This window comes from Mus musculus, chromosome 8 (genome assembly GCF_000001635.26).
Source record: "Mus musculus strain C57BL/6J chromosome 8, GRCm38.p6 C57BL/6J".
NCBI lineage: Eukaryota > Metazoa > Chordata > Mammalia > Rodentia > Muridae > Mus > Mus musculus.
This window is the reverse complement of record NC_000074.6, coordinates 11230251-11258163: the sequence shown is the minus strand read 5'-3', so window position 1 is coordinate 11258163 and position 27913 is coordinate 11230251. Positions and strand designations below refer to the sequence as shown.

General features: G+C 47.0%; 1 protein-coding gene across 3 annotated transcripts in view; it reads left to right on the top strand.

Annotated features, from left to right (window-relative positions):
* Col4a1 (collagen, type IV, alpha 1) overlaps positions 1-27913 on the top strand; it is a 114467-nt gene that overhangs the window by 54726 nt on the left and 31828 nt on the right. For all 3 annotated transcript variants that reach the window (NR_133670.1, NM_009931.2, XM_017312555.2), the window contains exons 3-24: positions 11069-11158; positions 11257-11301; positions 12227-12271; positions 12365-12427; positions 12900-12953; positions 13080-13106; positions 13595-13678; positions 13761-13823; positions 15347-15382; positions 15950-15991; positions 16956-17042; positions 18097-18123; positions 18287-18337; positions 18986-19030; positions 19113-19166; positions 20278-20319; positions 21654-21738; positions 22077-22112; positions 22905-23069; positions 24241-24336; positions 26134-26217; positions 26696-26766. Coding sequence is in view for 2 of the 3 variants with exons in the window: in NM_009931.2 (NP_034061.2) it covers positions 11069-11158; positions 11257-11301; positions 12227-12271; positions 12365-12427; positions 12900-12953; positions 13080-13106; positions 13595-13678; positions 13761-13823; positions 15347-15382; positions 15950-15991; positions 16956-17042; positions 18097-18123; positions 18287-18337; positions 18986-19030; positions 19113-19166; positions 20278-20319; positions 21654-21738; positions 22077-22112; positions 22905-23069; positions 24241-24336; positions 26134-26217; positions 26696-26766 (1392 nt within the window). In the remaining variant the exon portion in view is untranslated. The remainder of the gene's footprint in view (positions 1-11068; positions 11159-11256; positions 11302-12226; positions 12272-12364; positions 12428-12899; positions 12954-13079; positions 13107-13594; positions 13679-13760; positions 13824-15346; positions 15383-15949; positions 15992-16955; positions 17043-18096; positions 18124-18286; positions 18338-18985; positions 19031-19112; positions 19167-20277; positions 20320-21653; positions 21739-22076; positions 22113-22904; positions 23070-24240; positions 24337-26133; positions 26218-26695; positions 26767-27913) is intronic.

Genomic DNA, 27913 nt, shown 5'->3' with positions numbered 1-27913 from the left:
AAGACAGAGAAAAGGTGGGGGGAGACAGACAGAGATAGAGATAGATAAATAGGTAGAGATAGAGATAGATAGATTGGCAGATAGGTAAATAGATAGAGATAGAGACAGACAGACAGACTGGCAGACAGACAGACAAGACTGGCAGATAGGTAGATAGAGATAGAGATAGACAGACAGAGTTAGCCCAGCTGATGCCTAGAAATGGTCTAGACTTCTAAACAGCTTATATTTCGAACCTTATGCATATTGTCCATTGCTTCAAGCAACATGAGCACCTAGTGCAGATTAAATTGGGCTGCCTAAGGGCATTTGTTTGCACAATGACATATGTGCACAGGCTCAGGACAATCTGTACTCTGTCCAGCATTTTGCTCCTGAAGTTATCATAGCGAGGCGCTTAATCACATACTTTATGTAGTAGCCATTCAAGGACAGGGTGGGTGAGCTTGTCCTTTCTCTATGCCTGGGTGTAGCTGTGGGGGTCTCTGAGGACTCTGTGCAGGATGGACAGGCCTCTGTTGGTTTGGACTTCTATGTGTGAGCTCAGGATTGCCACAGGGTGAACAACTGTATACCTGGGAGACATGGGGAGTCATTTGGGTGCTTGGCTTATGAGTCTCCTCAGCTACTTCATCTCTTTCCGACCTTGACACCTTCGAGTGGGCAGTGTGCTGGCAAGCCTCGGTGCTCTGTGCCAGCTTCCACCCCTCCCTGCCCCGTCTCTCACACAGCTGGGCTTGGTCATCTGCTCTCTAATCTTTTGCTGTTGTTATTGTTAAAATAGCAAATTACATGGGAGAATGTTGTGGTTTTATATACTGTACCATCTATACTTAGTTCCGTGGGAAAGTTACGGCCTCATAATTAGCAAACGTTAATGAAATTTGTTTCCCGCGTCTTGGTTCTGAGCCAAGGAACTTAACATTCTAATCTATCAGTATTAGGCAATTAAGGACATAAAAGCAGGAAACGATACTATAAATTTAGTATGACTTTACAAACCTCTATGAAATAGGCCCTAGTAAAAATGGCATAAAGAGTAAATCTAAGTTATTATTATGATGATGGTTTAAATAATTGGATCACAGCCTGGCTTTAAGCATGCTTCACTTGAGCTTCTAAAACCATCTGTGTCCAGTCTGAGCTGCACTGAAATGGCCAGCTGAGGAAAACCTTCAGACTCTGAGGCCTTTCCTCATGGACTGTATTTTACAGTGTCTGGTCATCTTCCTCTGCACTTACATTTAAATCAAGATTTTTTTTGACCCCAAGCAAAATAATACAGAAGTTCGGCTCCTTGTTTTGTTTCTTTGTTTGGGTAGTTGTACTTTGAAGGAGCTGTGATGTTTAGTGAAAACAGGCTAAAATAAATCCCTGTATGTACTGGCTGGAGTCCATTAGACAATGGCTTCCCACGGTCATGAGGTTGGTCTCTATGAATTCCCAAGCTCGGCCAAGGCGACCCTGTGTTAATGGACAGGGTCTCATTTTTCTTTTGCCATTTGGAGAAGCCCTTTATGTGGTTAGTGGGGTTTGAAACTACGCTGGATCCCAAGGGGAGATGGGCCCAGGGCTGATACTTGCCTGGTGGCTTGGTGAGGAAGGGAGGTTAAGGACGGGCACCAAGCTGTGTGCCACCAGATGCATGTGGGCTGCAACCTGAGTCCTCAGACCTTGTTAGAGGATGCATTGGTGTGTGGTGGCCCGGCACACAGGAAGTAACTAATTCTTGATCAGAGTTGACCCTCGGACCACTGATGCCTATCTACTCACTGGGAAACGGACTTTTGGAGAATCCAAATAGTTGGTATTGGAGCCAAGACCAGGCTCTTCTGATTCTTGTTGAAGTTCTTTCCCCATTAGAGCAAGTAATGAGAGAAAACCAAGTCAGACTTCCGGGGCCTACTCACCGGACCACAGATCTCTGTCCTTGTCAGTCAGGCTTGGAAAGCTAGGCTCTTCATCTGCATCTTTTGCTTTATTTATTTTCTCATTTTTTTCTAGTAAACATTTTATATGTCCTAATTTAGTTTTGAGGGTATCTTGGAAAGTCCCTCATATTTAACTTTGAAGACTGTCTTATGTGCTTATATTATTAGTTATAGTTTTTACACTCAGGATCTTCTCTTCCCTTCCCTTCCCTTCCCTCCTCAGCCCCTCCCCCGCCCCCTTTTTGAGTCTGTTTCCTGTATCCTTGAACTCCGGATTCTCCTCCCCGGATTCTGAGTGCTAGGGTTACGGGGTGCGTGGACCAAGCCTAGCTTGTCTGAGTACTTCATTTGTATTGTTCATATTTTTGTTACCACAGACAAAAAAAAAAAATAGTCCATGGCCAGACTGTGGCATTTCCTGACATTTATCTGTCCTGGTTTTGTTTAAGGTCCCGTCACACCCACGTGCACTCTCAAGTTAACAGCATCTTCACCCTCCAAGGGCTGCTTAGGAGCAGAGGGTACTTCTCAAACTTCCCATTAGTGGAGAGAATAGGTCTTTAAACTGTTGATTCAGAGATAATGAAGACAATAAGAAAACTTATCTTTATGGGCAAACGATTTTTTTTTCTTTCTGAGCTCAAAAAAGAGCCAACCCCTGTGAAATCTTATTATCCATTATCTATGTTCTGAACTCTCAGCCCCTCCCCAAACTCCCCATCAAGCCAGAGCATAGAATTTTGATCTTTTCTTGGAACTTGGAAAAAGAGGCAGGGCAGTCACATTGCCAGCACGGTGTGACATCATGGCTGATCTTTGCAGCCCTCGAGACCATCATCACGTGTTGCCCAGGTCAGGAGCACGTCCTGCATACCTCTCAACTCTACCTCATCCTTCAAGGACAGCCTTCATTTAAAAAAAAAAAAAAAGGATCCTAGTGGAATTAGTAACAAAAGACACCAACAGGTCAAGTCACAGAGAAGGGATACTTAAGTGACCCCTGGACTGAGGGCTAAAGGGACACTAACCTGAGTGTCCGAACGGTGGCAGGCCAGTACCTTGCAGCACCACTTCACTGTCTACACCGTGGGTGCTTCCTTGCTGTGTGGCTTGGTGTCCCCAGAGTGACTTCCTGTGTGGGGTGAACTTGCTGTAGCACCTGATGCTATTACCTGCCCACACAGAAGGCCCAGCAGGGAGCCGTGTGCCGCTAGGTGAAGAGCTTGGGATGGCGGCTACAAATCAGGACAAGCAAAGCAAGTAGAATACAACTGCTACTTATTTGGTGGTGCTTAACCCTGGTTTATTGTTAACCCTGGGTCTTGTTTAGTTCTGTGCATATAAGTCCCCTAACTTCTGTTGGCCCCAGTTACCTGATTCAGCCCTGACTTGCTGTTATGCCTCAGGGCCACAGCTAGGAAAGTTCCCAACCTGTCATTGAGCACCTTGTAGGTCTATTGCTTTCCTGTTTTAAAAGAATATTCGTTTATTTGGTCAATTATTAATTCATTTTTTTGCCAACACTTCATATCCTAGGTTGGCCCGCAGCTCATTGTGTAACTCTGGCTGGCCTTGTACTTGTAGCATTTCTCTTGCCTTGGGTGCTGGCTGTGAACCTCTGTGCCTGGCTTGTATGTTTAAGTCTGTAGGGGAGGAGCAGGTAGAGGTCATACTAATAGCTCTAAGCTTCAGAAGTGCTCATGTTGATAAGCTGTTAGCATTGTGGTTCATGTCACCACCTCTCTGGAAGCTACTGAAGATTGGTTGGATCCCCACCACCACCACCACCACCACCACCACCACCACCACCACCACCACCACCACACACTTTACAGTTGGCAAGTGCCAGGAGAGTGGATGAGATTACCTTAAGGCATAGGTTTTCTATAGCCCAGGGAAGGGAGCCAAAGGCAAACCTTTGAGTCTGATTTGCTGGCAGTGTGGTGAGCCCCCACAGTGGACTCAACAGCTCACTCTTGTCCTCTTTGTGCCTGTTTGCAGGATTTAATTTCTTTCTGGGCCATATGCAATTCAAACTGGAACATGCCCACGATGCAAGTGAAAGGGACCAGCAGGCAGAAGGGGAGGAAAGAGTAGGGACTGGGAGAAGTGGCTGTCTTCATTCAGCAAAACCAATATTCACTAATATAACCAGAAGAATTCGCAGTTCATATTGTTTCTACAGTCAAAGGTCTTGGTCACCTCATAGCCCCAATATTTAGGCTATCCATTTCATACTTAATTTCATAAATTTTCCATTCCAATTAAAGCTTTTTTTTCTAGACAATTCTATCTCTTAGACCTCTGTTAAGCTTATTTCTCTCTGTTGTGCCTACTTGAATGGGCACACACACATACAGCGTGCATATACACAGAGGTGAGCTGGGATCCCATGTAGCCCAGGCTGACCTTGGACTCCTCATCCCCCTGCCTCTGCCTTTTGAGTACAGGGATTTCAGGGCTTGCCATCACACCTGTTTGATACACTCTTGCTACAGTAACAGCCCAGAGGATCTGCCCAGCACATGTAGACCAAGCTCTCCCCCTGGTGGCCAGACTAAGAGCTGCAGAGGACCAGCTGCCCATGAGAGACCACAGGTTCCTGAAATCTCCTGGGTCTACAATTCTTCTCCAGGGAGCAGACATCTGGCTGGGGTCCTCTTGTGTGTCCAAGGAGTGGATAGCACTTTCCTGAAGCTACCTAGGTCAGAGGGCCAAGAGGGAATGGGAAGAAAGAAGCCAAGGCTGAGGCAGAGACACTCCGCAGATGTGAGATGTCCTGGCCAGTTAGGAAAGTGCCCAAGACTCCCGGTGAGTCTAGAGACAGGAGGCCAGCATAGGTCTTACTTTCTAATATAAAACCATGCATGCTCCAGAGAGTGACTTAGAACAGAAACTCTGAAAGATACCACAGAGAACTGCCCTCCAACTAGTGTGAGATGTCTGCATCTCCTCCGCGGAGGAGGACTTGGAAATCGTTTTCTTTTCCTGCCAGTGACTTGCCAGCGCTCCATTCTGCTGCTGCTTCCCCTCCATCAGTGAAGTCACATTTGCTGTTGGATAGGCTTCATGGGAAAGTCTCGAGTCGTCTGTGAGAAGAGGTTATTTACCGCACTTGGTTATTCTTGTGTTGAGCGAGTGTTAGCTCTTCAGAAAGTGTTTTGCATTTTTTTTCAAACGATGAGGAGGAAAATTGGGTTTTTATAGCCTAAAAAAATTTCTGCAATTTTTTTGTAGCTGTTCCGTCATCATGACTATTTACTATGTCTCCTCTCTACCTTTTGCTGCTCTGAGCCCCAGAGTTAACGTTGTAGCAATGTGTGAGGTGTGAGCTGGCAGTGGTAGGACTGACACTTAACAGCAGTTCAGTGGAAACTTCTCCCCTGCTACATTCAATTCATGGTGGAAAACAGAACTGAAGAGCTACCCTGACTCAAGAGGCCCTTCCCTTGTCTCACTGTGTGGGTCCTGTCCCCTCTCCCTGCATCAGTACAGTGTCAAGCAGAAGGCATGCAGGGAGCTCCCAGAGGGGCCCCGACACAGGAGCTTTTCCGTGACCTGGTGACACAGATTGCAGCCTGCCCACAACTTTCCCAGCACTATCACATTCCGGATATGGTCCTGCGGATGCCTCTCTGGCTAGGCTCAAGGGATTGAACTTGTGGAATTTTGGCTAAGTGCCATGGTTCCCCCATTGACTATGGTCCCTATAGATCATGGTCCCCCGAATTGACCATGACCCAGCATCCCAAATCGCTTCCCACTAAGCACATGCCCTGGTTGCTATGGGCCAAATCTCATGGCTTTTATGTCTCAGTTATGTTCAGTCTTGCTTGGGAAGTGACATCTCAGGGAACTAGATGACAGCAGGACACAGCTGGCTCAGGATCACGTCCAGAACAGAGATTTTTCTGTTGCTATTTAGCTTGGGACAGAGGCATCAGCCAGGTGCTAATGGGGCCTCAAGGGCTTGTGCCAGGGACCTGGGTTGTATTCTGCCTGGGATTTTCCGTTCCTTGGGTGGGGTGTGTTGTGCTGTTGTTTATCTCAGAATCCTGTCTCTAGTGTTGATGTGTGCCAAACACTAGCTGAATAACTTCTTCAAAGAAGGTGTAGAGGGTGCATCCCAAGCTTTAATTTGTGTTGGCCATCGGATTCCCTCTATTTTCTGTGAAAACACACGGAGATCCTCTTACCCAGGTTTTGTTTCAGGTGTGAGCAAACATTTTTGCATGTGCTGTGGTTCCCTTGAAGATCCATGATCCTATTGTTTAAAATGTAAACAAAACAAAACAAAACAAAACCGTGAAAGCCTCACTGAGACAAGGGTTCCATGCTGACCCTCAAAACAGCCACAACTTATCCATTTAAAATATTTTGCTAAACTTTAGCATAATATAATACATGCTAAAATTTAAAAAGATATACTTTCAGTTCTATTTTGTACAGAAGTATGCTTTGCCTGCATGCATGTATGTACACTAAATGTGTGCCCAGCATCCACAGAAGCCAGAACAGAGCATCTAATCTCCTCAAACCCAAGTTACAGCTGGTTGTGAGCTGCCATGAACCAAACCTGTGTCTCTGCAAGAGCAGCCAGTGCTCTTCACCACTGAACCATATCTACAGCTCCCTAGATCAACACTGTAGACACAGAATTTTAATTCATCATTCAGAATAAACTCACTACATAGCCCAGGCTACCCTAAAACTAGCATCCATCCTCCTGCTTCAGCTTCCTAAGTGCTAGGATTAGAGTCACCACCCCTGGCCATCGTGATTGCTTTTGATAATAGGAGTTTTTGATGATAACTTATTTTAGGCACATTTTATGTTCCCTTTAGTTTTTGTACTTGGTAATTGTTCCTTGAATTTAGAAATTCCCTACTATTTCAACCTCGCATGTTCTAGTTGCTTCCTATTTGACTTTCTTGCTGAGACTTGAGGGAGCTGAATCTTAAGCTCTTTTTGCAGTGTTGGAAGAGGCTGGGACATGATTGGGTATTACAAAGGGACCCTTTCTTTCCACATTTTACGGGATCTTTATGTGCTTGCTGTAGATAATACGGTAAGCAAACATTTTAAGTTCCTCCAGCATGAAACTCTATTTCAAGCCTAATTTGGAATGGCTAGTGTCAGCCCCGAGATGACTCTGAGGCCTGCCTCCCTTCATCTTCATAAACAATGGCATTTTGTTCCTCTCTTCAAGTTCCAAGTTTTACTGGGGAAAATAGCCGTAATGGTGTTCCTTGTTGTATAATCTTTTTTTAAAATTTTTTTTATAGATACAGATTGAATTTTAGAAGTCCATTTATAGTTAAAATTACTTTAGGGGCTAGAGAAGATGAGTTTTTAAAAATTATTATTATTAATATTGGCACATACTTATTAGGCAAAGTGGGATAATTGACATCTGCATTTGGTGTGACAGTCAGGTCAGATCAGGATGGCCAACATCTCTGTCTCTTCAGGCATCTACTGTCTCAGTGCTGAAAACCTACAGACTCCTCTCTCTATGACTGACATAATTAATTTCTTGTAACAATGAAGCCACAAAGCGTGGTTGCATTGAATTTTTTTTGTGTAATATTTTACAAGCTTCTCTTTCTGGCTCTCCCTTCCCTTCCTCCGTTGCTGGGATGAGAATGCAGGGATCCACAAGCTAGGGAAATGGTCTGTTGCTGAGCTGAACCCTCAGATCCTTGCCTTCAGCGTTGCTGGCTCACTGTCGTGGTGAAAAGCCATGGTTGTGGTGGTCAGTTGTGACCACCCTGTCCTTGGTGCTTGTCGCACACTGTGGGAACTGGATGACAAGGGGGTCTTCCTCCCCCACTTTGTGCTTGGCCTTGAGCTTAAGGGTGGTCACAGCTGGAATGGTGCCCACTGCAGCTGCAGCATCTGGTGTGGAAACTCCTGGCTCTGACATGTCCAGCTCGCTGCTCTTCTCTCTTCCCTGGCAGAAAACTGTGAGAAGCAGGATGGAGCCATTTGGTTCCAGCGCAGTGTGCGCCATGTGCTAGCTTGTTGTATAGTTGTGTGAGCGCTTGTCCCGTCTCTCTATTCTGCTTCTGTTCTCATGGTAACATTAGAGAGGGCACTGGGTATCCGATTATGAACATGCAGTCTTTACTAGAAAAAAAAATGAGAACATTAAAAAATGAGGAATAGCAAAAGGCTTGTGAAAGGAGGCGTCACTTCCCTCAGTTACTTGATTGCAAAACTCTTGGGAGATGTGGTTGCTTAAGCCCTCCACTGACATTTGGGGAAGAATGTGTTCTTGTGGTGAAGGCTGGTCTGGGAATTCAGATTTCTTCCTTTCTGTTCCCAGGAGTGTGAGGGGTCACCAGTGACATGTGACCAGTCAGCTCAGGATGGGTGTTGAACTTTCTGGACACCATGAACATAAGAGGGTCCGATTCCCCGGCTGACATCATGCTGTGGATTCGTTTAATATGCTACTGGGAACCAGATTGCTCTAGTGACCCAGATAAAGAAGGGACCTGGGGTGGGCTGACTTCATTTCTAATTCTGCTTCAGAGCTGAGTCAGTGGAAATCTGGTAGGAATCAGGTCATCTGGCTCCCTTCCCCGCCTCGTTCATTCCATGATTAAAATGGGAAATAAAAAAACCTTATCTCTGCTGGTCTTCTGGAGATACTGCCAATATCAATTAAGGACTAAAAATACTCCGCAGACACACTAGAAAGTTCTCCGCCAATGTTCCATTTTCGAGTCCTCCCCAGCTCAGTTTGGGTTATTTGAGAATTTGCAATTCAATTTTTATTTTATTTTACTTATTTATTTTATTATTATTTTGGGGGCCATCTGTTCAGAGTTCGGTCATAGTCTCTTTTGAGTTGTCTTTTTCTACATCTGAAAACCCTTCGAGAGAGCACTTTTGCTGCTAGCAGTTCTCACAGCTCCTCGGTTCCACCACCATGACAGGCTAAGGGTGAACGTATGTTTCACTCTGCCTTTGGACAAGTCTTGGTGGGGATTTCCTTCCTCAGCGCTCACTGGGCGTCTGGGAGGAGGATCCCACATCCATATGTGTGTGCTTGAATCTGCTCCTTCCAGTTGGTTTCATTGCTGCTGGCCCAGGGGTGGAGGAATGTACTATGTCCCCTCTCCTTTTGTCTTTATAAAGACCCAGAGGATCGGTGAGACCCTGAAGCAACTGAACAGTTTGGAGGGAAGCGGGTCTTTGAACATGCTCCCTTGTCTCGTTTGATCACGTGATGGTGGAGACCTTTTAAGCACCTCATGGCGCGTGAAGTGCTACTTGAGGGGGTGGGGAGTGGCAAATAGGGTCCTAACCAGGTCATTTCCCTTTGACTTTGCACTAATGAAGCTTAGAGAAAACCCTTGAGTCTTAAGCAACCCTGCCGGCCCACTCTAGAGTCTCTCATGCTTTGAAATGAGCTTTAGCAGGTTACCTACAGAGTAAAGATAAAATGTGTTTATGGGTTTTTTTTTTGTATTGATAATCTAAATATGCCAGTCTCTAAAACATCCCTCCATCAGACCCTTAGCTCCCTTTTGCTGCTACAAGGTACTCTAATCTCTCTAGGTTCAAAGGTTGGTGTCTCCTTCCTGTGTGTTCCCACCTTACAGTTTTTTTTTTCTTTCCTGTGACACCCAGCCCTGCTCCCCAGTCTTTCTCCAGCCCGCAGTGCATAGCAGTCTGACTCCTTTTGTCTCTGCCCATATTTATTTTGCATTCATCTTTGGAAGGTCAGCCTAAGGTCCAGAGCAGCACATTTTTTTTCTCTGTCTCTCGACTTTCTCTGTTTTTTGTTCTTTCCCAGTGTATTACAGCCCTTGTCAAACATTTATGCCATGAATGATAGTTCTTATTTTAAAAATCATGTTTCTTATTTCTTTTCTGATCTGGGGCAGAGGCCACCAGTAAACTTTCATCTTTTCGTTGGAAAAAAAAAATTACTGTTGAAAAGGAGACTGATCTAAGCCCACCGTCAAGCTATTGATCATTTGTGTGCTGAGATCAGAGCTGTGTCTCTGCTTATCAGTACCTGCAAGGGTCTAAAAAGAGAGACACGGATGGGCTGCTCAGAATGTCATCTGTTGGGAGCAAAAAGGTACCAGTGGCTGGGTGAGATTATAACCAACTCAATGAATAAAACTCAAGTATTTTTTTTATTTTATAGACTTTACATATTATACAGCTCCTAGTATCTACAAGCCATTATGTCAGGTGATAAATATTAGAAATCTAACATGGAACATCTGGAGAAGGTTTCATCCTTCATTTTCATATACTCATCGTATTCTCTTACGGTGCTGGGAAGGACTTAGAAAGGTTTATACTTTAGTCCATTTCCTTTGGCAGAACAGCCAATAGAATGAGCAGATGGGTGGGTGGGTGGGTGGGTGGATGGATGGATGGATGGATGGATGAGTGCATGCATGGGACGGTGGTTGGCATGTTGGATGTATGTGTAGATGGATGAGTAGATGGGTATGTGGGTAGATGGATATAGAAGGGAGATAGGTGGGTGGATGTGTGGACAGGTGGGTTTGTAGACAGGTGGGTGGATGTATGGACAGGTGCGTGAGTGGGTGGGTATATAGATGAGTAGGTAGGTAGATGTGTGGATAGGTGGGTGGTGGATATGTAGACAGATGTGTGGGTGGGTGGGTACGTGGATGGATGGATAGATGGGTGGATGGATGGATTGGTAGGTAGGTGAGAAGAGATTTGCTCATAAAATTGGCTCCTATGATTGGGAGGCTGAGGAGTTGTACCACATGACTCCTGAAAGCTGGTGACTTAACGAATTTAAGGCTGGAAGCCTGAGAGCCTGGGACTGCTGGCAAAATCTGTGTGTCTGAAGACTGGAGATCTGAACTTGTGGTGTAAGGACCAAGAATTGCCCTCTGCTTTGTTATGGCTCACACCTCCGCTGTCTGATGCTCCAGCCTATGACACTCAAAGGCAGGTCTCCCTCAGTCTGCCCACTAATGGAGATGCTGTTCTTAGCACAACACCTTGCAGGCACAGCCAGGAGTCATGCTTCACCAGAGTTCTGGACTCGACGTGGTCAAGTTAACACCTCAAACCGTCCATCTCAGCTGATCCTTTTTCTTACCCTGACTGACCTGTGTGTTGCCCCACAGGGAGAAAGAGGCTTGCCAGGGTTGCAAGGTGTCATTGGATTTCCCGGGATGCAAGGACCTGAGGGGCCACATGGACCACCAGGACAAAAGGTAAGCTTGACTGGAATGGGGGGAGGGTGAATGGCAGATGGCGCCCATCTTGTGACAGTGACCTGAGCCCTCCTCATGGCATTTCTGTTCTGCTGTAGGGTGATGCTGGAGAACCTGGACTTCCTGGCACAAAAGGGACGAGGGTAAGTCGAAAATCTGGTGACTCTGACAGAGGACCGAGGCGTCATGAGTGGGGTGCAGCCTCCACCCCAGGGCTGCCTTTCTATGTTTCCTCTATGCCTTCCCTCCTGCCTCTCTGCAGTGTCGTGGGCCATCACCCCTCTTTCCCGTGTGCTGGTGCTGCGTGCAAGCAGAACTCTTGCTGTATGAGTTTGCTTGCTCCTGTTTACTTCTTGAAGGGTCCCTTAGAGACATTTAAATTTGGGAGAGGGGGTAGCTAATCCAAGTCACTAGAGGACGAGAGGGCATCATTGACAGTGAGGAGACATTGTTAGAGCCAAGCTCTCTTTACTCTCTCTGCTTCATCCTTTTCAGAAAGCCCCAAGATGAAGCTCTCTGAGTTTCATCAAGTACAGAAGCAGTGACATGAAGTGTTGGGCCATGGTTACATAGCAAGAAAGGGGTGGGGCACTGGTGTCAGCGGAGACTCCCTGGCATTCCACAAGGGCTCACAGGGCAGAGAGAGAAATGTGATTGTCACTCTCCGGATATAGTTGACCATACCTGACTGTTTAGGAATTGGAAGAAAGAGACTCCTACCACGAATACATTTGAGTCTATTCTACAAACACTTCTTCATAAGTGTTAACAATTTTAATGTGAACAAAACATTAATTTTTAACTCAGATCCCACAAGAGATTTAATGGGGGCAATGGTTATTTCGGGGCATTCACAGCTTTGATTTTGGAGGCAAGAAACAGTGAGCTTTTGACAACAACAACAACAACAAACAAACAAATTTCAGCCTGAATCTTGAGCTGAGTCTCAGTGCTTCTTTCCCAGAATGCTCTCTGCTCGCGCTCATGTTCTAAGCTTGAACTGGGAGGATGAAGAGAGACACGAGGTTTCCTGTAGCTGGCTGAAAGGCCTTTGTTCTGTCTTTGCAGGGACCCCCTGGAGCAGCTGGCTACCCTGGGAATCCCGGACTTCCTGTATGTATACAAAACGCACGCATCAATTTCATGAAATATCTTACCACCTGGTGAGTTCCTATCTTTCTGACTTCTTCATTTGATTGGTTGTAGGGTATTCCTGGCCAAGATGGCCCTCCAGGTCCCCCAGGTATCCCAGGATGCAACGGTACAAAGGTAAACTTAAACCCTCCCCTCCCTTGGGCATGTGCTTCTAACTTCACACATGACCAGTCACTGGGAAGTTCTTTATCTGGAAGCTTGCTTACTTTGATGGGGGTAGGGGTGGGGGATAAGGGAGTGGGAGGGTAGGGAAGGGGGACGATGCAGTTTTTCACATTAAATGTGTGGGAAAGATAACAGTTCCTTTCTACTAGTATACTTTAGCCTAAAATTGTTCTTTTAAAGATTTTTTTTTTTTAACCTGGGACTAATTACTGTATCCAAATAGAATCTGCTGCTCTGAGTCCTTATTTCTGTGAACCTAGCTGGGGAGTGTGGTGCTCCCTCTGTGAAGTGGCACTCAGGGTCTCACTTGTGACAGACCATGCTTGCTGCCACCACTGCAGTCTCTCTAATGGGTGGGACAGTGATGTCTGCTGTGAAGTGTTGGGGTGCATTTGTGTGTGACATTTTCCATCTTTCCCAGGGAGAGAGAGGGCCGCTCGGTCCTCCTGGCTTGCCTGGATTCAGCGGCAATCCTGTGAGTACAAGATTATTTAAATCGGATTTTCTCTGGCTATCCTCCCACTCATCGTTTGGGGACTCATACTTTACTACTGCTAATATTTTCGGAGAAGCAAAACTTACAGCTAAATTTTTCTTCTAGGGACCACCAGGGTTACCAGGAATGAAGGTATGTTTAATTTAATTTTGTTTTAATCCTCTGGGTTCCTCATAAGAAATCAATTGAAAAAAAAAAAAAAAACGAAATAAATGTCCTAAACTCTGTTCCATTTAAATCACACGGCTTAGGGTTCAGATCCTTGTGTGTGTATCTCTCACCATGCCATGAGCCATGTGAGGAATTGAGGATGTGACTCTGGCATAGAACACTGGGGTAGCTCATTGGCCAAATAGCCTGACCAGCCCACTTGGTGGGCTCTGGGCCAGTGGAAGAAGTAAGAAAAACCAAAAAACCAACCAACTAAACAAACAAAACCCAAACTAGATGGTGCTTGAGGGGCGACATCCAAAGCTATCCTGTGTCCCTCTCCCATCCCCCAACTTTCCATTCTAAGTCCCGGCCTGGGGCCAGTCCCATTCCAGTATTGAGTGGGTTCCCGTTTTTTCTACATGTCTATCAATATTTTGCATCTTTCTCTCCTTTTTTGTGCCCCCTAGGGAGATCCTGGTGAAATTCTCGGCCACGTTCCCGGAACACTGCTGAAAGGGGAGAGAGGATTTCCTGGTATCCCCGGGATGCCGGTAAGCCATGTGGCTTCCGTCTTTGAGTCACTCCCTGGTGGCTTGCAGTATGGTAATCCTTTCTCTTCTCATCCAATCGCAGGGCTCACCAGGGTTGCCAGGACTCCAGGGACCCGTGGGTCCTCCGGGATTTACTGGACCACCGGTGAGTTTTGAGGATAGTCCCATGGAGAGGAGACGTGGAACACATTGAAGCTGACTGAGACTGTCCCCCTTGTGGCTCACACCTCCAGCCCCCAACCCCCAGAGCTGTGGGAAAAAGGATGCTTTATACGGTGGACCCTCCAGACATCCTGGGACAGATGGGACAGATCACCTGTCGGTGTGCCAGGGCTACTAGATACCCATATGTCAAGCCACTGGGGAAGTGGGACTGAAGGTCACCAGCAGGGGCTCTGCCCTTTGTGCAGAGGAGAGGTGCTGTAGAGTCAGAGGTGCCTCAGGATTAGGTCAGGTCAGTTAGGAGCCAGGCGCAGACCTGGGGAAGACTCTGAGAGGGATTGAGCACCTGGGGGGGGGGGGGTGCTCAGGAAGAAGCCCCGCCCCTGGTCTCTGTAAGGCTGACATTCTTTGCAGAAGGAGAGAGACTTTTCCTCACTCCTTCATTTTGACAACACTGAAAGGTTAGCATTAAAAGACTTATCTACTAAGAATCAAGAGTGCGAGGAATGGTCAGAGGTGACGGAGTTCGTGGCCTGCACACAGCCTGCCTGAGCATCCTCTCAGAGAGCCTCGGACTTATACCTTAAATTCAATCATTTTCTTTTCGTTTTTATATTGTTTTTCTCCGCATGTGTGAACAGGATCCACCCGCCTTCCTATGGATCAGTGAGCTTGTTTTTATATTCCAGAATGGCTGGCTTCCTTTTTGAAAAAGTGACTATAGGATTCTGAATTTTTCTTGCAAATGTGGGGTTATCTTTTTTGTTTGTTTGTTTGGTGTCAGCATAATCTATTCTCTAGAAGAGTCACCTTTTCCCCCCTGAGGTCTGAAGTGGACTTATGTCAAAAATGGACAGTGCTGTTCTCATGTGGGCAACTCCAGCTTGGAGCCTAGGCTGGTGCCCCCAGGCTACTGGTACCCAAGGACAGGCTGCAGCCTTTGAGGGACTTCTGCCCTCCTCATAATTATCCTGACTCATAACTGGCTATTCTCAAAGCTTAAAAGGTGTGTGTCGCACACATCATCCTGCCAACAACAGAGTGCAGAGGACTGTGTGTGTGTGTCAGACTTTGCTAGGACACAATTCTAGAAGGATACAGTTCACAAGGAGGAAAGATTCGTCTTGGCTCACAGTTTCAGGGGGTTGAACGCATGACCCAAGGTTCTGTGGTTTGTGAGCCTGTGAGAAGGTAGAACACTGTGGTGGGGAGCATGAGGTATAGTTGAGACATACTGAGGACTCGCGGCGGGGGGGGGGGGGGGGGAGACAAAATGCCTCCTTCAAAGGAACAACCCTAGTGACTCATCCTTCAAACCCTCCCCCTTCCCCCACCGCAAGAACTCACCAATGGTTAGGCACCCTGGTGATGCGGTCACCTCTCCATAGTGCCCACAAAAGACGGAGTGTGTATGTGTGTGTATGTGTGTGTGTGTATAGGGATGATCTTCCAGATCACAGCTGGCTGGTTTTGAATACTATTTAATTAAAATGCTCTCTCTTACAGGGTCCTCCAGGCCCTCCTGGACCTCCTGGAGAAAAGGTAAAGATATTTTTTTCGTTGATTGCTCTCAGTCTTATTATAGGACTGTGGTGAGATTCCATAATACCTTCTGAGCCTCATCCTTACCCAGATATGGCACTACCTGTTAGTACTAAGTATCTATGTACTGTCTCTCTCTATTGATTGTCATCTGTCAGTCATTTTTCTATTGTCTATCAACCACCTACTATCGTTCTCATTGCTATTATGGTGATGGTGATGTCACCATCATCACTATTACCACCACCACCACCACCACCATCATCTTTGAGACCCTCCACTCTCATCTCCTCATGCCTTAGTTATTACTTTGGATTCATTGATCATTCCCTGGGTACTTTTCTGAACCCAGAGTTTAAAACCCTTACATTAAGAATTCTTTATTATAATATTTTCAAACAAAAAAATCTTTGCACAGTCATTGCATCCAGCAGGGCTTTTCTGGCAAAAGCCCATGATTCAGGATGGAACTGTTGCTTGACGCCAAACCTCTTGCCTCGTCTGAGCGGGGCTTTAGGATGAGGACAAGGTGAGCCTGAATAACAAAGTGTCATTTGTAACCAACAGGGCCAGATGGGCTCCAGCTTCCAAGGACCAAAAGGTGACAAGGTGAGTGAGAAGCCAACGTGCTTCCTCTGCCTGCAGCTGAACCGCTAGGATTAGAGTTTATTCCACAAAAAGTGAGGCTAATCGTGTCCTCCAGTGACACGAGGCCATCAGTTCTCTTATCTGAACACAGAGCTCAAGCAACGCATCCAGCAGATTGCAAATTTGTTTCAAAAGAGTGAAATTTAGATTGGCCTCCTAGTTGCACTCTGTTAAACCCAACCATGATGGCAGCCATTTCGAGGAAGTATGATGTAGGGTGAGATTGGTTCTTTCTTGGGGACCAGAAAGCACCAAGGATGTGTGCCTTGGCAGAGGCAGATGTAGGGTGGTGAAGACTGGACAAACATCTTTTTCTTGGCAAGAAGGCTGAGCAGTGAACACCTGGTCCCCTGCTGTCCTCCCTAGTAGCATCCCTGGGTAAGATAAGACAAAGGGGCATTATCACAACTGCTGCCTGCCTAGGGGGTGTGCAAGTTGGTGTGAGCAGCTGCTACCAGTGGGTACCAGATATGGTGGGTCTGGACAGAGCCTGGGCTCTGCTTTTTACTGTTGGAGTCTTTGGCACTCACACATGTTTGGCTGCCTTTCCCTTTAATTCCAAATGTGCCCAGCTGTTAGGCTGTTTGAGTAAGAGAAGCCCGGTGATTCTCTGATTTTTCTTTTTTTTTTTTGGCTCGCCTAAAATATCCCCTTTCCTGCCAAGCTCCTATCAGCTGTGTTCTCATTAGCACAGTGGTGTAGCTCTGTGCAGGTGCATGCACAGGTGGGTCCTGCAGCTGTGCAGGCTTCTAAGCCTGGGAAGCCCACTTCTCTGGTTGTAGACACCTGGCCCATTTTCCTGCAGAAGCCAAGGCTTTTGCTGTGGGACAATCATGTCCTATCATTTAACTTCCGGCCGTCCTATCCTACCTCGGTTTTTGTTCTATTTTTCATACCTAATTAACCTCCACATTTTCCATGACAGGGAGAGCAAGGGGTCAGCGGTCCCCCGGGAGTTCCTGGACAGGCACAAGTTAAGGAAAAAGGAGACTTTGCCCCAACAGGAGAAAAGGTAAGTCTGGGCGCTCTTCGGTGGATGTCTGCTGTCTAAGTTTGGACAAAATCAGAGGGACAAAGAGAAGCTGGATTGAAACTCGGATTCTCTAGCCATGATCACTCCTGCCTTGGGAAGTGGGTTTATAGATGTCCTTTGAGAGCAGTAATGGCTGCTCTAGGTTGGCTTGGGATGTGACTATTCTGTCCTGATTCATCTAAGGAAGGGCTTCTTAAATTAGCCTGGCACTCAGTACAAGCTGTATAGGTAAGAGGGGTCCACTAAGGACGTCTTAGACTGTAGCCCAAACCATACTGGGAAGGGACTATTGGAGTTCTGGTTGCATCTTTTGTAATAGGAGTGACAAAAGTGTCTTTTTTTTTTTTTCAATTATGTGCATTGGTGTGTCTCTACAAAGTTTGTGCATGGGTGTACAGATGATATCAGAGGCCATAAGCATTGCCCCTCCCAGACAAGAGTTATGGTAGCTGTGAGCAGCCCAGTGTGGTGCTAGAACTAAACTCAGGTCTTTTTCAAGAGCACTATGTGCTCTTAATGGCTGAGACATCTTTGCAGCCTGAATTTAAAAAAAAAAAAAAAAAAAAAAGATGTTCAAGAAACATCTGAAAAACTGATCCAGGCATGTAAGTGTACCCTTGTAATCTTGACACGTCATGCTGAGTGCTGAAGCAGGAGGATTGCCACAAGTTCTGGGTTACATACCAGAGTTTCATAAACAAGATTCTGTCTCAGAAAAGGAAAGGAGAGGAGAGGAGAGGAGAGGAGAGGAGAGGAGAGGAGAGGAGAGGAGAGGAGAGAACAGAAAAGAAGAGAGAAAGAAAGGAAGGAGAAAGAAAACCAAAAGCAACAAAGGGTGTTGTGGTCATTAGGTGGGCAATGTAGCCATTATGTGGGTGATGTAGCCATTGGGTGGATGATGTAGCCATTAGGTGGGTGATGTAGCCATTATGTGGATGATGTAGCCATTATGTGGGTGATGTAGCCACTGGGTGGGTGATGTAGCCATTAGATGGTACTGATGTGTCTCTCTCCAACCCCTCCATTCTTTTAGGGTCAGAAAGGTGAACCTGGATTTCCGGTAAGCACTCTGGTTCTCTTTACCTTTATTATTTTTATGTGAAGGATGACATGTTAGTGTACTGTTATTTCCTACCAAAGCCAGCAGGTCCAGACACGCGTTGGCTTTATGCTGTATTTGCATATATCAATGAGTCTAACTCCTTCTCCTCTCGTCTCTTAAGGGAGTACCAGGATATGGAGAGAAAGGTGAACCTGGCAAGCAAGGGCCTCGGGTAAGTGCTTCCTAGAGCTATCCTCTCCTCACTGCGAAGCATTCCCCTCTGATCCCCACACTCGCAGAAATGAACGGAAGGATGGATGCATCTATAGCATTTCCTAGTTTCTTCCTTGGACCCCACTGAGCCTGCTAGGGAGGAGCTCTTGGAAAAGCAATCCGCTGTGCTGTCCCCTAGGACATTTATTTTCTTGTGTGGTCAGAGCGGGTGTTTAGCTGTTTTTGTTGCTCTGTCTGACACCAGACTTGAACCCCTACCTCCTCCCATGTCAGGCTTGTGTGTGCCTGGGACCCCAATAGGCTCACGTGCTTCTCCCTGTCTGGACAGCAAGCAGCGGGATATCTGCCTAGCTGCCAGTTGTTGGGAATATCTGGTGATTCCCCAAAGTCCGGAGTAGAAAGACGAGGCCTTATCTAACAGCCTCGGTGCTCACTGCCAATGACAAAATAATCCCTTGGTACCTAAGACATTGACCTCTGTAGCCCTGTGGACTCTGCTCTTCAGAAACGGGGCCATCTTCCTCCCCAGTGACCTAGCAACTCTAGTGGCCTTCTTCTCTGCCTTTCTTGTTCCTCACACCAGGGAGAGACAGACAGGAACAGAGCTGTGGTGTGAAACACTCATGTCTGCCTCTTTATTGTGCAGGGAAAACCTGGGAAAGACGGTGAAAAAGGAGAAAGGGGGAGCCCGGTAAGTCGGTTCCGCTGCGGTTTCTGAGTGGACAAGGGCCGCTGTCCCCTCCGTGACCATCCTGCATCTTCCTTGCTTTTAGGGCATTCCTGGCGATTCCGGGTACCCAGGTCTCCCAGGCCGGCAGGGCCCGCAGGTGCGTGGTGATGTTTGAGTTTTTACCTTTAATGGGTTGTTCATTTTAGGGGCTTGCTCATCTATTTTCTAGACTAAATAACTCTGAACCCAAGGGGATAATATTTCTCCTCTGTGTGGACTCAACAGTTTGTTGACTTTTCCACAGTCCTTGATGAGTTTTTGAAAGAAGACAATCACATGACACACTCGGTCAAGCATCTGTAGTATTTTTTTGTACAGATTAATTTTTCCCCGATTATAAATTAAGAGAAAATGCAGAAGTGTAAGAAAGGAAAGAATGGCCAAATTTTCTGCCTTCTGCTGTTCCTCTGTAAATGCACGCGTGTGCCTTTGACAAAACAGGAGTGAAGGACACATCTTGCCTTATTGTTTTTCTTCATTGATTGATTGGTTGGCTGTGTGTAGGCACACACGAGCCGCATGTGGAGGTCTGAGGCCAGCTGGTGAGAGTCCCTTCTCTCCTTCCATCATGTGGGTCCCCTAGGGCGAATTCAGGACCTGGGGCTTGGTGTGAAGCACTTTTACCCATGGAGCCACATCTTGCCTTTTAAGATTAATAATGATTTGTAAATTAAACAAGGAGGATCTGATCTGTGCAGACATCCATAAATTAGTTGTATGGAGACATTTCTAACATCCATGCTTTCTGCTGACTGGGTTCTAGATCATTTTAAAGTTGTTTGAAGCTAACATTGGAGTTCATATTGAGGGCTTTGGTGTAAATCCAGTTATAAAAACCCCAAGGAGATGCCGTAAGGAGTCAGAGCTAGAAACTGTGTTTCCTAGCAGCTTAGAGAAGAGCACTCTGCTTCTACAAGGCTCTCTAATGTCCCTCGAGAAGGCAAACAGGGCAAACGCTTGTCTCTTCAGACTTCCGTTTAGGCTGTGTAGACATTTTTATTTCCATGCTACCTTCATGGGATACAAATGAACTGGGTCCCTATTTTTTTTATGATGATCACAGAGTAACCAAGCCAGTCCCAGAGGGAGAGGTTGGGAAATATAATGACTGGGGGATTGTGTAGAACCAATTTCTATTTTACCAGAAAATTTCTGGCCAGTTTTCTGCATGGCCATCTACAACAAATAACTGTGCATGTCCCTTGCAGGGAGAGAAGGGTGAAGCTGGACTTCCAGGCCCCCCTGGAACTGTAAGTAATGAACATGGTTGAGATGGGCCCCGGGTTCCAGGGGACACTCTGCAGCTGCCCCTTGGGTGGTGCTCTCATCCGAAGTGGGTGCCTGCCATATGAAGCAAGTCACAACTTGCTCTGATTTTAACAATCAGACCTTTAGTGTTTTTTACATATCCTCAAACTTCTGGAAACAAAAGTCTTTGCACACGGATAACTCAGCAACCTATTTTGAAACCTGGATTTTATTGTGTTTTTTAATTGTTCATCAGGGGACGGTTAGTAGGAGGGGCATATCAACCATAGCCTGTCTGATGGTTCTAGCAAAACGACCTTTCTTGTCCAAGTAACGCTCACGCCTTGCTCATGAGCACTTGGACCTGCTATTGTCTCAGTTCTTCGGTTCCAAATTGGTTTTGAAACAGTGGGCACTCCTCTCCTGTTTGCTCTGGGTGACATGGGTGTGAGTATGTGCCACTCACTGTGTGGGTGATAGCTGGCGGGGGGGGGGGGGGGGTGCAGAGTGATTGTTTTAGAGGCTATGCCTTGATGTGCCCAGCATACCTGAAGCTCTCCTCTCTTCCATGACTCACCCCAGGGCAGGTGGATTCTCATCTCTCAGTCCCACCAGTTACACTCTTAGTTAGTTTTAATTTTATTATTTTTTTAAATTGACAAATAAAATTTACATATACTTGGAATGTACAGTGATTTTCTACATATGTCCATGTCGTACAATGGCCTAATCAAAGCTACTTAATGGCATTTAAAACAGCAGCATCCCCTCATTATTGCTACAGAGGATATCATAAGGAAAGCGTGTCGGGGCTTGGCTGTGCCGTTTTCCTTACACTGTGGTCATTCAAGATCACGGTGAGCCAGGTTTCTGTCTGTGAGGTTGGCAGTACCTCCTTCCTGGTCTTTGTCCCAGTAATTTTTCAGGAAGTGCCCTTTTGGCTTTTAGAGAAAGAAGACACATAAAATATCCTCCAATAAAAGGAGACAAATAGTGTGTGTTCTTGCCCTGCACATCGGCGGGGCATTCCTCTGTTACCCTGTAAAGCAAGCCAGGCACCTTGTGGCTTGGATGCATCTGCACATTGTAGACTACTAGGCTTTAAATTGACTGAGTGAGACCATTGCTGCTGCTAGGGAAATCATATAAATGAGGCCGAACTGCCTGGCAATTCTACACTGAGTGGTTCTTAGTACTTGGTATTCATTCTGTAGCTCTCCAGGCCTTTCCCCTGATCCCTACACACCTTTGTATCCATATTCCTTGAGGCAATGCAACATACATGATGTGTACTATCAGCTACTCCCGTACCAGCCTGACCTGTGCTTTAACGCAGGTGATAGGCACCATGCCTTTGGGAGAGAAAGGAGATCGAGGCTACCCAGGAGCACCAGGGTTGAGAGGAGAGCCCGGCCCTAAAGGTAGGCTGCAGCTTGCTTGTTTTCCTCCACCTTGGCTCCCTCTCCTCCCCTTTGTTCCTCCCATCTTTTCTTCTTTCTTTTTGGAAGCCTGAATGGCAGTCAAGTTGTTCTTTCTAGCTCCCAACCTCACTGTTGTAAGGTGCCCAGGAGCCCCTATCCTCTCTAGCTTCCTGAGGATGGTGACTCTGCAGGGATATTGTGGGCTCCACTTCTGTCTTCCCAACCTGGACTGTGGGTGCCTTCAAATAGCTCTGGGAAGACTGTGGCCGAGAAACAGAAAGTGTCCAAACATGAGTGACCTCACCTCACTTTGTCCAATTCTCTCCTCCCCTTTCAAGGTTTCCCTGGAACACCAGGCCAACCAGGCCCTCCAGGTGAGAGTCCTTATTTCTTGTAGAATGTTGCATGGTCTGTGTGGTTTCTAGTCCCATGTGTTTGTCACACACACACACTGGGTGTGTTCATAAGACAGGCTGCAGGTTTCTACCTGTCTTTCTAGTTTATCAGAACTCAGTGTACCCAGATGTGTGCCCGCTGTATACTTTATAGGTACAAGTTAGCATGCCATTCCCCCATGTGTAGGCAAATGTGCAGACAGTGGATCCTTGTTTCCCAGGGGACACCGATTTGCCCACTGGGCTGGTCCTCTGGGTGTGCATCTTGCCCTTGCACGAGTCTTGGCTCTGCCAGAGTTCTTCCAGCTGTAGAGCTGTGGCTCTCTCCAAGATAGGTGGATGGCATGACATCCCTTTGCCTTCCTCCACCAGTCTGATTTATACTTGGTCTGAGACTTTTAGAGTCCTCCTGTCTTTCCTGGGATCCCCGTATGGCTGTTTCTTCCCAAGACAGCAGAACTGGTTGTGTGGTTCCTCCAGCTGCACTGCTTGGGGTCCCCACCATCAACCTTCTGGGCTATATCACCTCACCTTGTGTGACTCCTTAGCACCTTAGCATACAGAGTGATGGAAGTGGACTCTGCATTTTCAGACCCATCACTTTGTCTTTGAGCCTTGCTAGGCTGGACTTGCTGGTCAGCTTGTGCTGATCTAGAGCACACCCTCACGGAGGATCCTAGCATTTTCCCCTGGAGAGAGTGTAGATTTTCTGCACAGCTGTTCCACTCACTGCCTTGGGGATACTGACATGAGCTCCTATGCTGGTTGCAGGTTTCCCTACTCCAGGCCAGGCTGGTGCTCCAGGCTTCCCAGGTGAAAGGGGAGAAAAAGGTGACCAGGGATTTCCAGGCGTGTCATTGCCAGGACCAAGTGGAAGAGATGGAGCCCCGGGGCCTCCCGGCCCTCCCGGCCCCCCTGGGCAGCCAGGCCACACAAGTAAGTGCCATGAATTTCCGGTCAGATGCCAGGAGCCCAGGGCAGAGCTGGATGGGCATTGTGACTGCTGCTAGAAGCAGCGCTGTGTAATGGCTTGGTGATCCCAGCACTGGTTACTTGGTAACCTTTTGCTTGAGTAGTTTTACAAAGTTAACTATGTTACAAAATAGAATCACTAACAAGCAAATAGGCTTAAAGGGGAAAGCAATATATTAACCAGCTCTAAGTCTCCTGGCATCTGAGGTTAAACATTAGCAGGTTGATTCGTTTAACCTTGATTGACAACCGAATGTCTTTTGCTTCCCATAGAGTGACTGTGCATAATGCTACTTAGGGTACACATGGGAACAGATCACACTAGATTATGCCCTGGCACAATGCGGTCTAGCTAGAGAACCACACAAGAGTTTTCCTACATCAGCTTTCAAGAAAAAGCTGAGCATGAAGTATAAGCTTGTGACTGGCTTATTGTGATTGCGTGATCTCATTTCAATAATTTTAAGAAAGTTCTAGAAGGTTTAAGTCAGCCATGTCAGTGGAAGCATATCAAAGCAGGGTGTTGGGTGCTTCTGGGCTACAGCCAGCAAGAGCTGGAGGGACTATTAGCAGTAGGAACCTGCTCTGAGGCTGAGCACCATTGTGGGCTGTAACGCTGGAGTAGCAGTGGGACCCCCCCCCCCCCAGCCCCCATGTGTGACAGGAGATTTATGAGCGTGGAGCTCTGCTGATGTTGATTCCAAGAACTCAAGGCCATTCTCGTGAGTGGGAAGGAAGTTCCCAGGATGAGGCTGGCGAGGAAGAGATAAGGGCCGAGGGGGGTGATTGAGTCCAGATAGGCAGCTGGCTCCCTTGGGAAGGGATTAGTGTGAATTCCTGGGCAGAGAACAGATCGTATGTGGCTTTATGGAACTTCCTTCTCTTTGACTTTTGAATGTGGAGAGTGAGGATGAGGCCTGGCCATCCCAGAGACATTCCCAGAACCGCCTGTTCTCTATGCTGCTTTTGTTTTGCAAGTTAAAAATTCACAGGCTCATTTGGAAGCAAAGGAGAATTGAATCTCTAAAAGGTTCAAATCAGCCTAATATATTTTAGTTTTGTAATCAAGGGTTAGATTAGGAGAGAGTAAGAATGCCTGGTTATGTCTCATGGGTTTTTAAAAAATTACTTTCAGATGGCATTGTGGAGTGTCAACCTGGACCACCCGGGGACCAGGGCCCTCCTGGGACTCCAGGACAGCCAGGTTTGACAGGTGAAGTTGGACAGAAAGGTAAGAGACTTTAACTTTTTCAAAGTGGTAGCTGGGTTTGTACTGATCAGTTTCCCCACTGAGTGGCTTAGGTGTTGTCAGACTATCACACTAGGCTGGGCACAGGTATGTTCAACATTGCTCTATCTGGGAGTCCTTCACAATCACTCCCGAGAAGATGCATTCGGTAGCTCAGCTGTGGTTGTCTGGTGCTATAGCTGTGATGGTGAGTGGAAGGGACTCAGCCATGATAGTCAGACAACTGTCCTTCACACATTCCCGAGATGAAAGAATCTAGTCTTGTATTGTATTTTTGGTTCAAAGCTTGAGAGTTTCCTTGTCAAAGGACACATGTCCTCCCTTTAAGTCAAACCAGGGATCTATACACGGGATCTATACAAGCTTTCAGTGTAAGCACAATCAGGGCACACAACTCTTCGGTTGATGGATTAGCCAGCTTTACTCTGGGCTCTCAATTTTATCCCTAACCTTTCAAGTGTTTGCCCTGATATTAATGGAGGACCCTGCTTTATCTCTTTAGCAATTGGACTCAGAGATGGGGAACTCTCACCTCGTGATCTGTGCGAGCACTGGCTTAGCACGGACTGAACAATGCCATTCTGATATTTATGTGCTCGTTAACCTTGGGGCAGAACAAACTGGGGCCCTCATAAAACCAGCCCCATGCTTGACCATTTCTGGCTTGGCCTATAAAGAGTTTGACCCTTTACAAGTCTAAATCTTACATGGAAAACAGTTTCAGAGGGCATCTCAGGGCAGCTATGTAACCTTCTTCCCCACACAGTCATTCCTTACTGAGATGAGTTATCTATTTATTTTACAATGTACCCATTATCTGGAGTTATTTAGGCTGAAATCTTGTTCGTCTGTCCATCCATCAATCCATCCATCCCTAAATTCATCCATCCATCAATCAATCCTCTGCATCCTAGGAGATGTAATCTGTGAGCCTGTGTGTCTGTCTGTCTGTGTCTGTGTGTGCATATGTATGTGCATGTGTGTATACATGTGTATGTGAGGGTATGGGTGTGTGTGTGTACGTGTTGTAGGCATACGTGTATGTATATGTGTGTCTTAGTCAGGGTGTCTATTCCTGCACAAACATCATGACCAAGAAGCAAGTTGGGGAGGAAAGGGTTTATTCAGCTTACACTTCCACATTGCTATTCATCACCAAAGGAAGTCAGGACTGGAACTCAAGCAGGTCAGGAAGCAGGAGATGAGGCAGAGGCCATGGAGGGATGTTATTTACTGGTTTGCTTCCCCTGGCTTGCTCAGCTTGCTTTCATATAGAACCCAAGACTACCAGCCCAGGGATGGCACCACCCACAATGGGCCCTCCCCCCTTGATCACTAATTGAGAAAATGCCTTATAGCTGGATCTCATGGAGGCATTTCCTCAAGGGAGGATCCTTTCTCTGTGATAACTCCAGCTTGGGTCAAGTTGACACACAAAACCAGTCAGTACAATGTGTATGTATATATGTGTGTGTGGTGTGGTATGTGGTGTATATGTGATGTGCATGTGTGTGTACATGTGTGTGTGTGTGTCGTGTAGTGCTGTGTATGGTGCAATGCTGGGGACTGAACCTGGGGTCTGTGGGATGGGTGTGAGATCATCCCACTAGTGGGCAGTGCTGTGGGCAGGAGTGATGATGGAGAAGGGAAGAGTCTGGCAGCGACATCTGTAGGACTCTCTCTTGTGACCCTCTCTGAGCGCCACAGAGCCTTCTGTTGGCATATCGCACACTAAACATATATTAGGCATACATTAAGCACCCGTGTTTCTTCTTTCAGGTCAGAAAGGAGAGAGCTGCCTTGCCTGTGACACAGAAGGACTTCGTGGCCCTCCAGGGCCACAGGGGCCTCCGGGAGAGATTGGTAAGCAGTAGGGTGTGGGATGAAACATGTCAGGGGTGGCCTTGGGGTCAGATGCCAGCTTCCTCAAATTCTGTGCCATGAAAGTGAGGATGAAAGTCAGTCACCAGAGTGTGTCCACATGGACGGCTGTGGTCAAGCCCACCTACCACAGTGGCACCGTGTGCTTTTGTGATCACGGGAGAGTGGCCTAGTGGTTCTCCCAGCTTCATAGTCAGTCAGCTCAAAGAAGGTCATCAGGTTGGTCTTCCAGACCATTGGTGTTGTAGGCTGGGGGACACTGTGGCTTCCTGTGCCAGTGACTTATGAACAAGACATGATTGCCCCTCTGAGCCTATTCTGTCCATTTGAGTTTTGTTTATCTCCTGCCCTGGATGTTCCTCAGATGAGAGTCCACTTTGCAACAAGATTCTGATACAGTTGAGTCTTGGGGCAAAGGGAAGCACGTCTTACGGTTGCTTTACTCCCATCTCCTTCTAAGGTTTCCCTGGACAACCTGGGGCTAAAGGTGACCGAGGCCTGCCCGGCAGAGATGGTCTTGAAGGATTGCCGGTAAGTGAACCATTAGATCATACTCTTGTCTGAACTCATCACAGTAATGGGTTCTCGTTTGTGTTCCAGCCTGTCACAGGAGCTGGCCCAGGGACTGGGGGTGAGCCCCTTTTTATGCTCACATGGGACACCCAGAGAACAAGTGAGCCTTGGATCCACAGTCCATGTCCCCAAAGCCATCTCACCTCCCTGCTTGCTTTTGATGTTCAGGTCCCCTGGGCAGCGCAGAGTCCTGCCCACAGGGTCTCCAGTTCAGATGGTACCACAGTGGCCATCTTTCTCTGTGACCACTGCCTGTGGCGTTCCCTGTGCGATCTTAACTCTTACCAGGGATGAGTTCCCCCTAAGAGCTCCTGTGGAGGGAGGGAGGGAGGGAGACTGACTCCATGTCACCAGCATCTATTTCTGTAGATGGCTTTTCTAGTCTGTAGATGAATCCACATAAACCTATAGGGACCGATAGGAAAGCTTTCAGCTGCGCGGAATTCCAGCTGCTAAGCTTTGTTCTGAGAGAAGTCATTCTGAGAGAAGGGATCCATGTTTAATTGCACACACTTGGTGATTGCAAGCTTTCCTCCCCCCCCCCACCAATCCCCTCCCCACCAATCCCCTCCCCACCAGTTCCCTCCCGTCCCCTCCCCTCCCCACCAGTTCCCTCCCCTCCCCTCCCCTCCCCTCCCCTCCCCTCCCCTCCCAGGTTCTGTAAGAATTGCTTGCTTCTCTAATTCTTTTTAGCTCTCTCTTCTTTGTTAGAAACCAAAAGTTAGATATTTGACCTTACCCTTTTCTGAGGAATCTCTTTAAAATTCTTCATTGCTTTTGGATATCGCCAGAAGCGTCTCTCCTCTCCAGGGCGCCAGGGCAGAACTGACTCAAAGTAGGAGGGGGAGGCAGCCAGAAGGCCACAGTGGCTCCCTGCTTTTGAAGTCAGATTGCCCCTCTGTGGCAGACTGGTGCTGGTGCCTAGAGGGCTGAGTTAGAAGACACAATTGTTTAAAACAGCTCTGAGTGAGAAGTTCAAATAGCATTCCGTGGTGGGAATCAAAGGGAGAAGGACTTTGAAGGAGGCAGAAAAGGGTCTTTCCACCTCTGCCCACTGCCTTTATCCTTTATCTACCTGGCTTTCCTGGAGTCCGGCTTGCCTCTG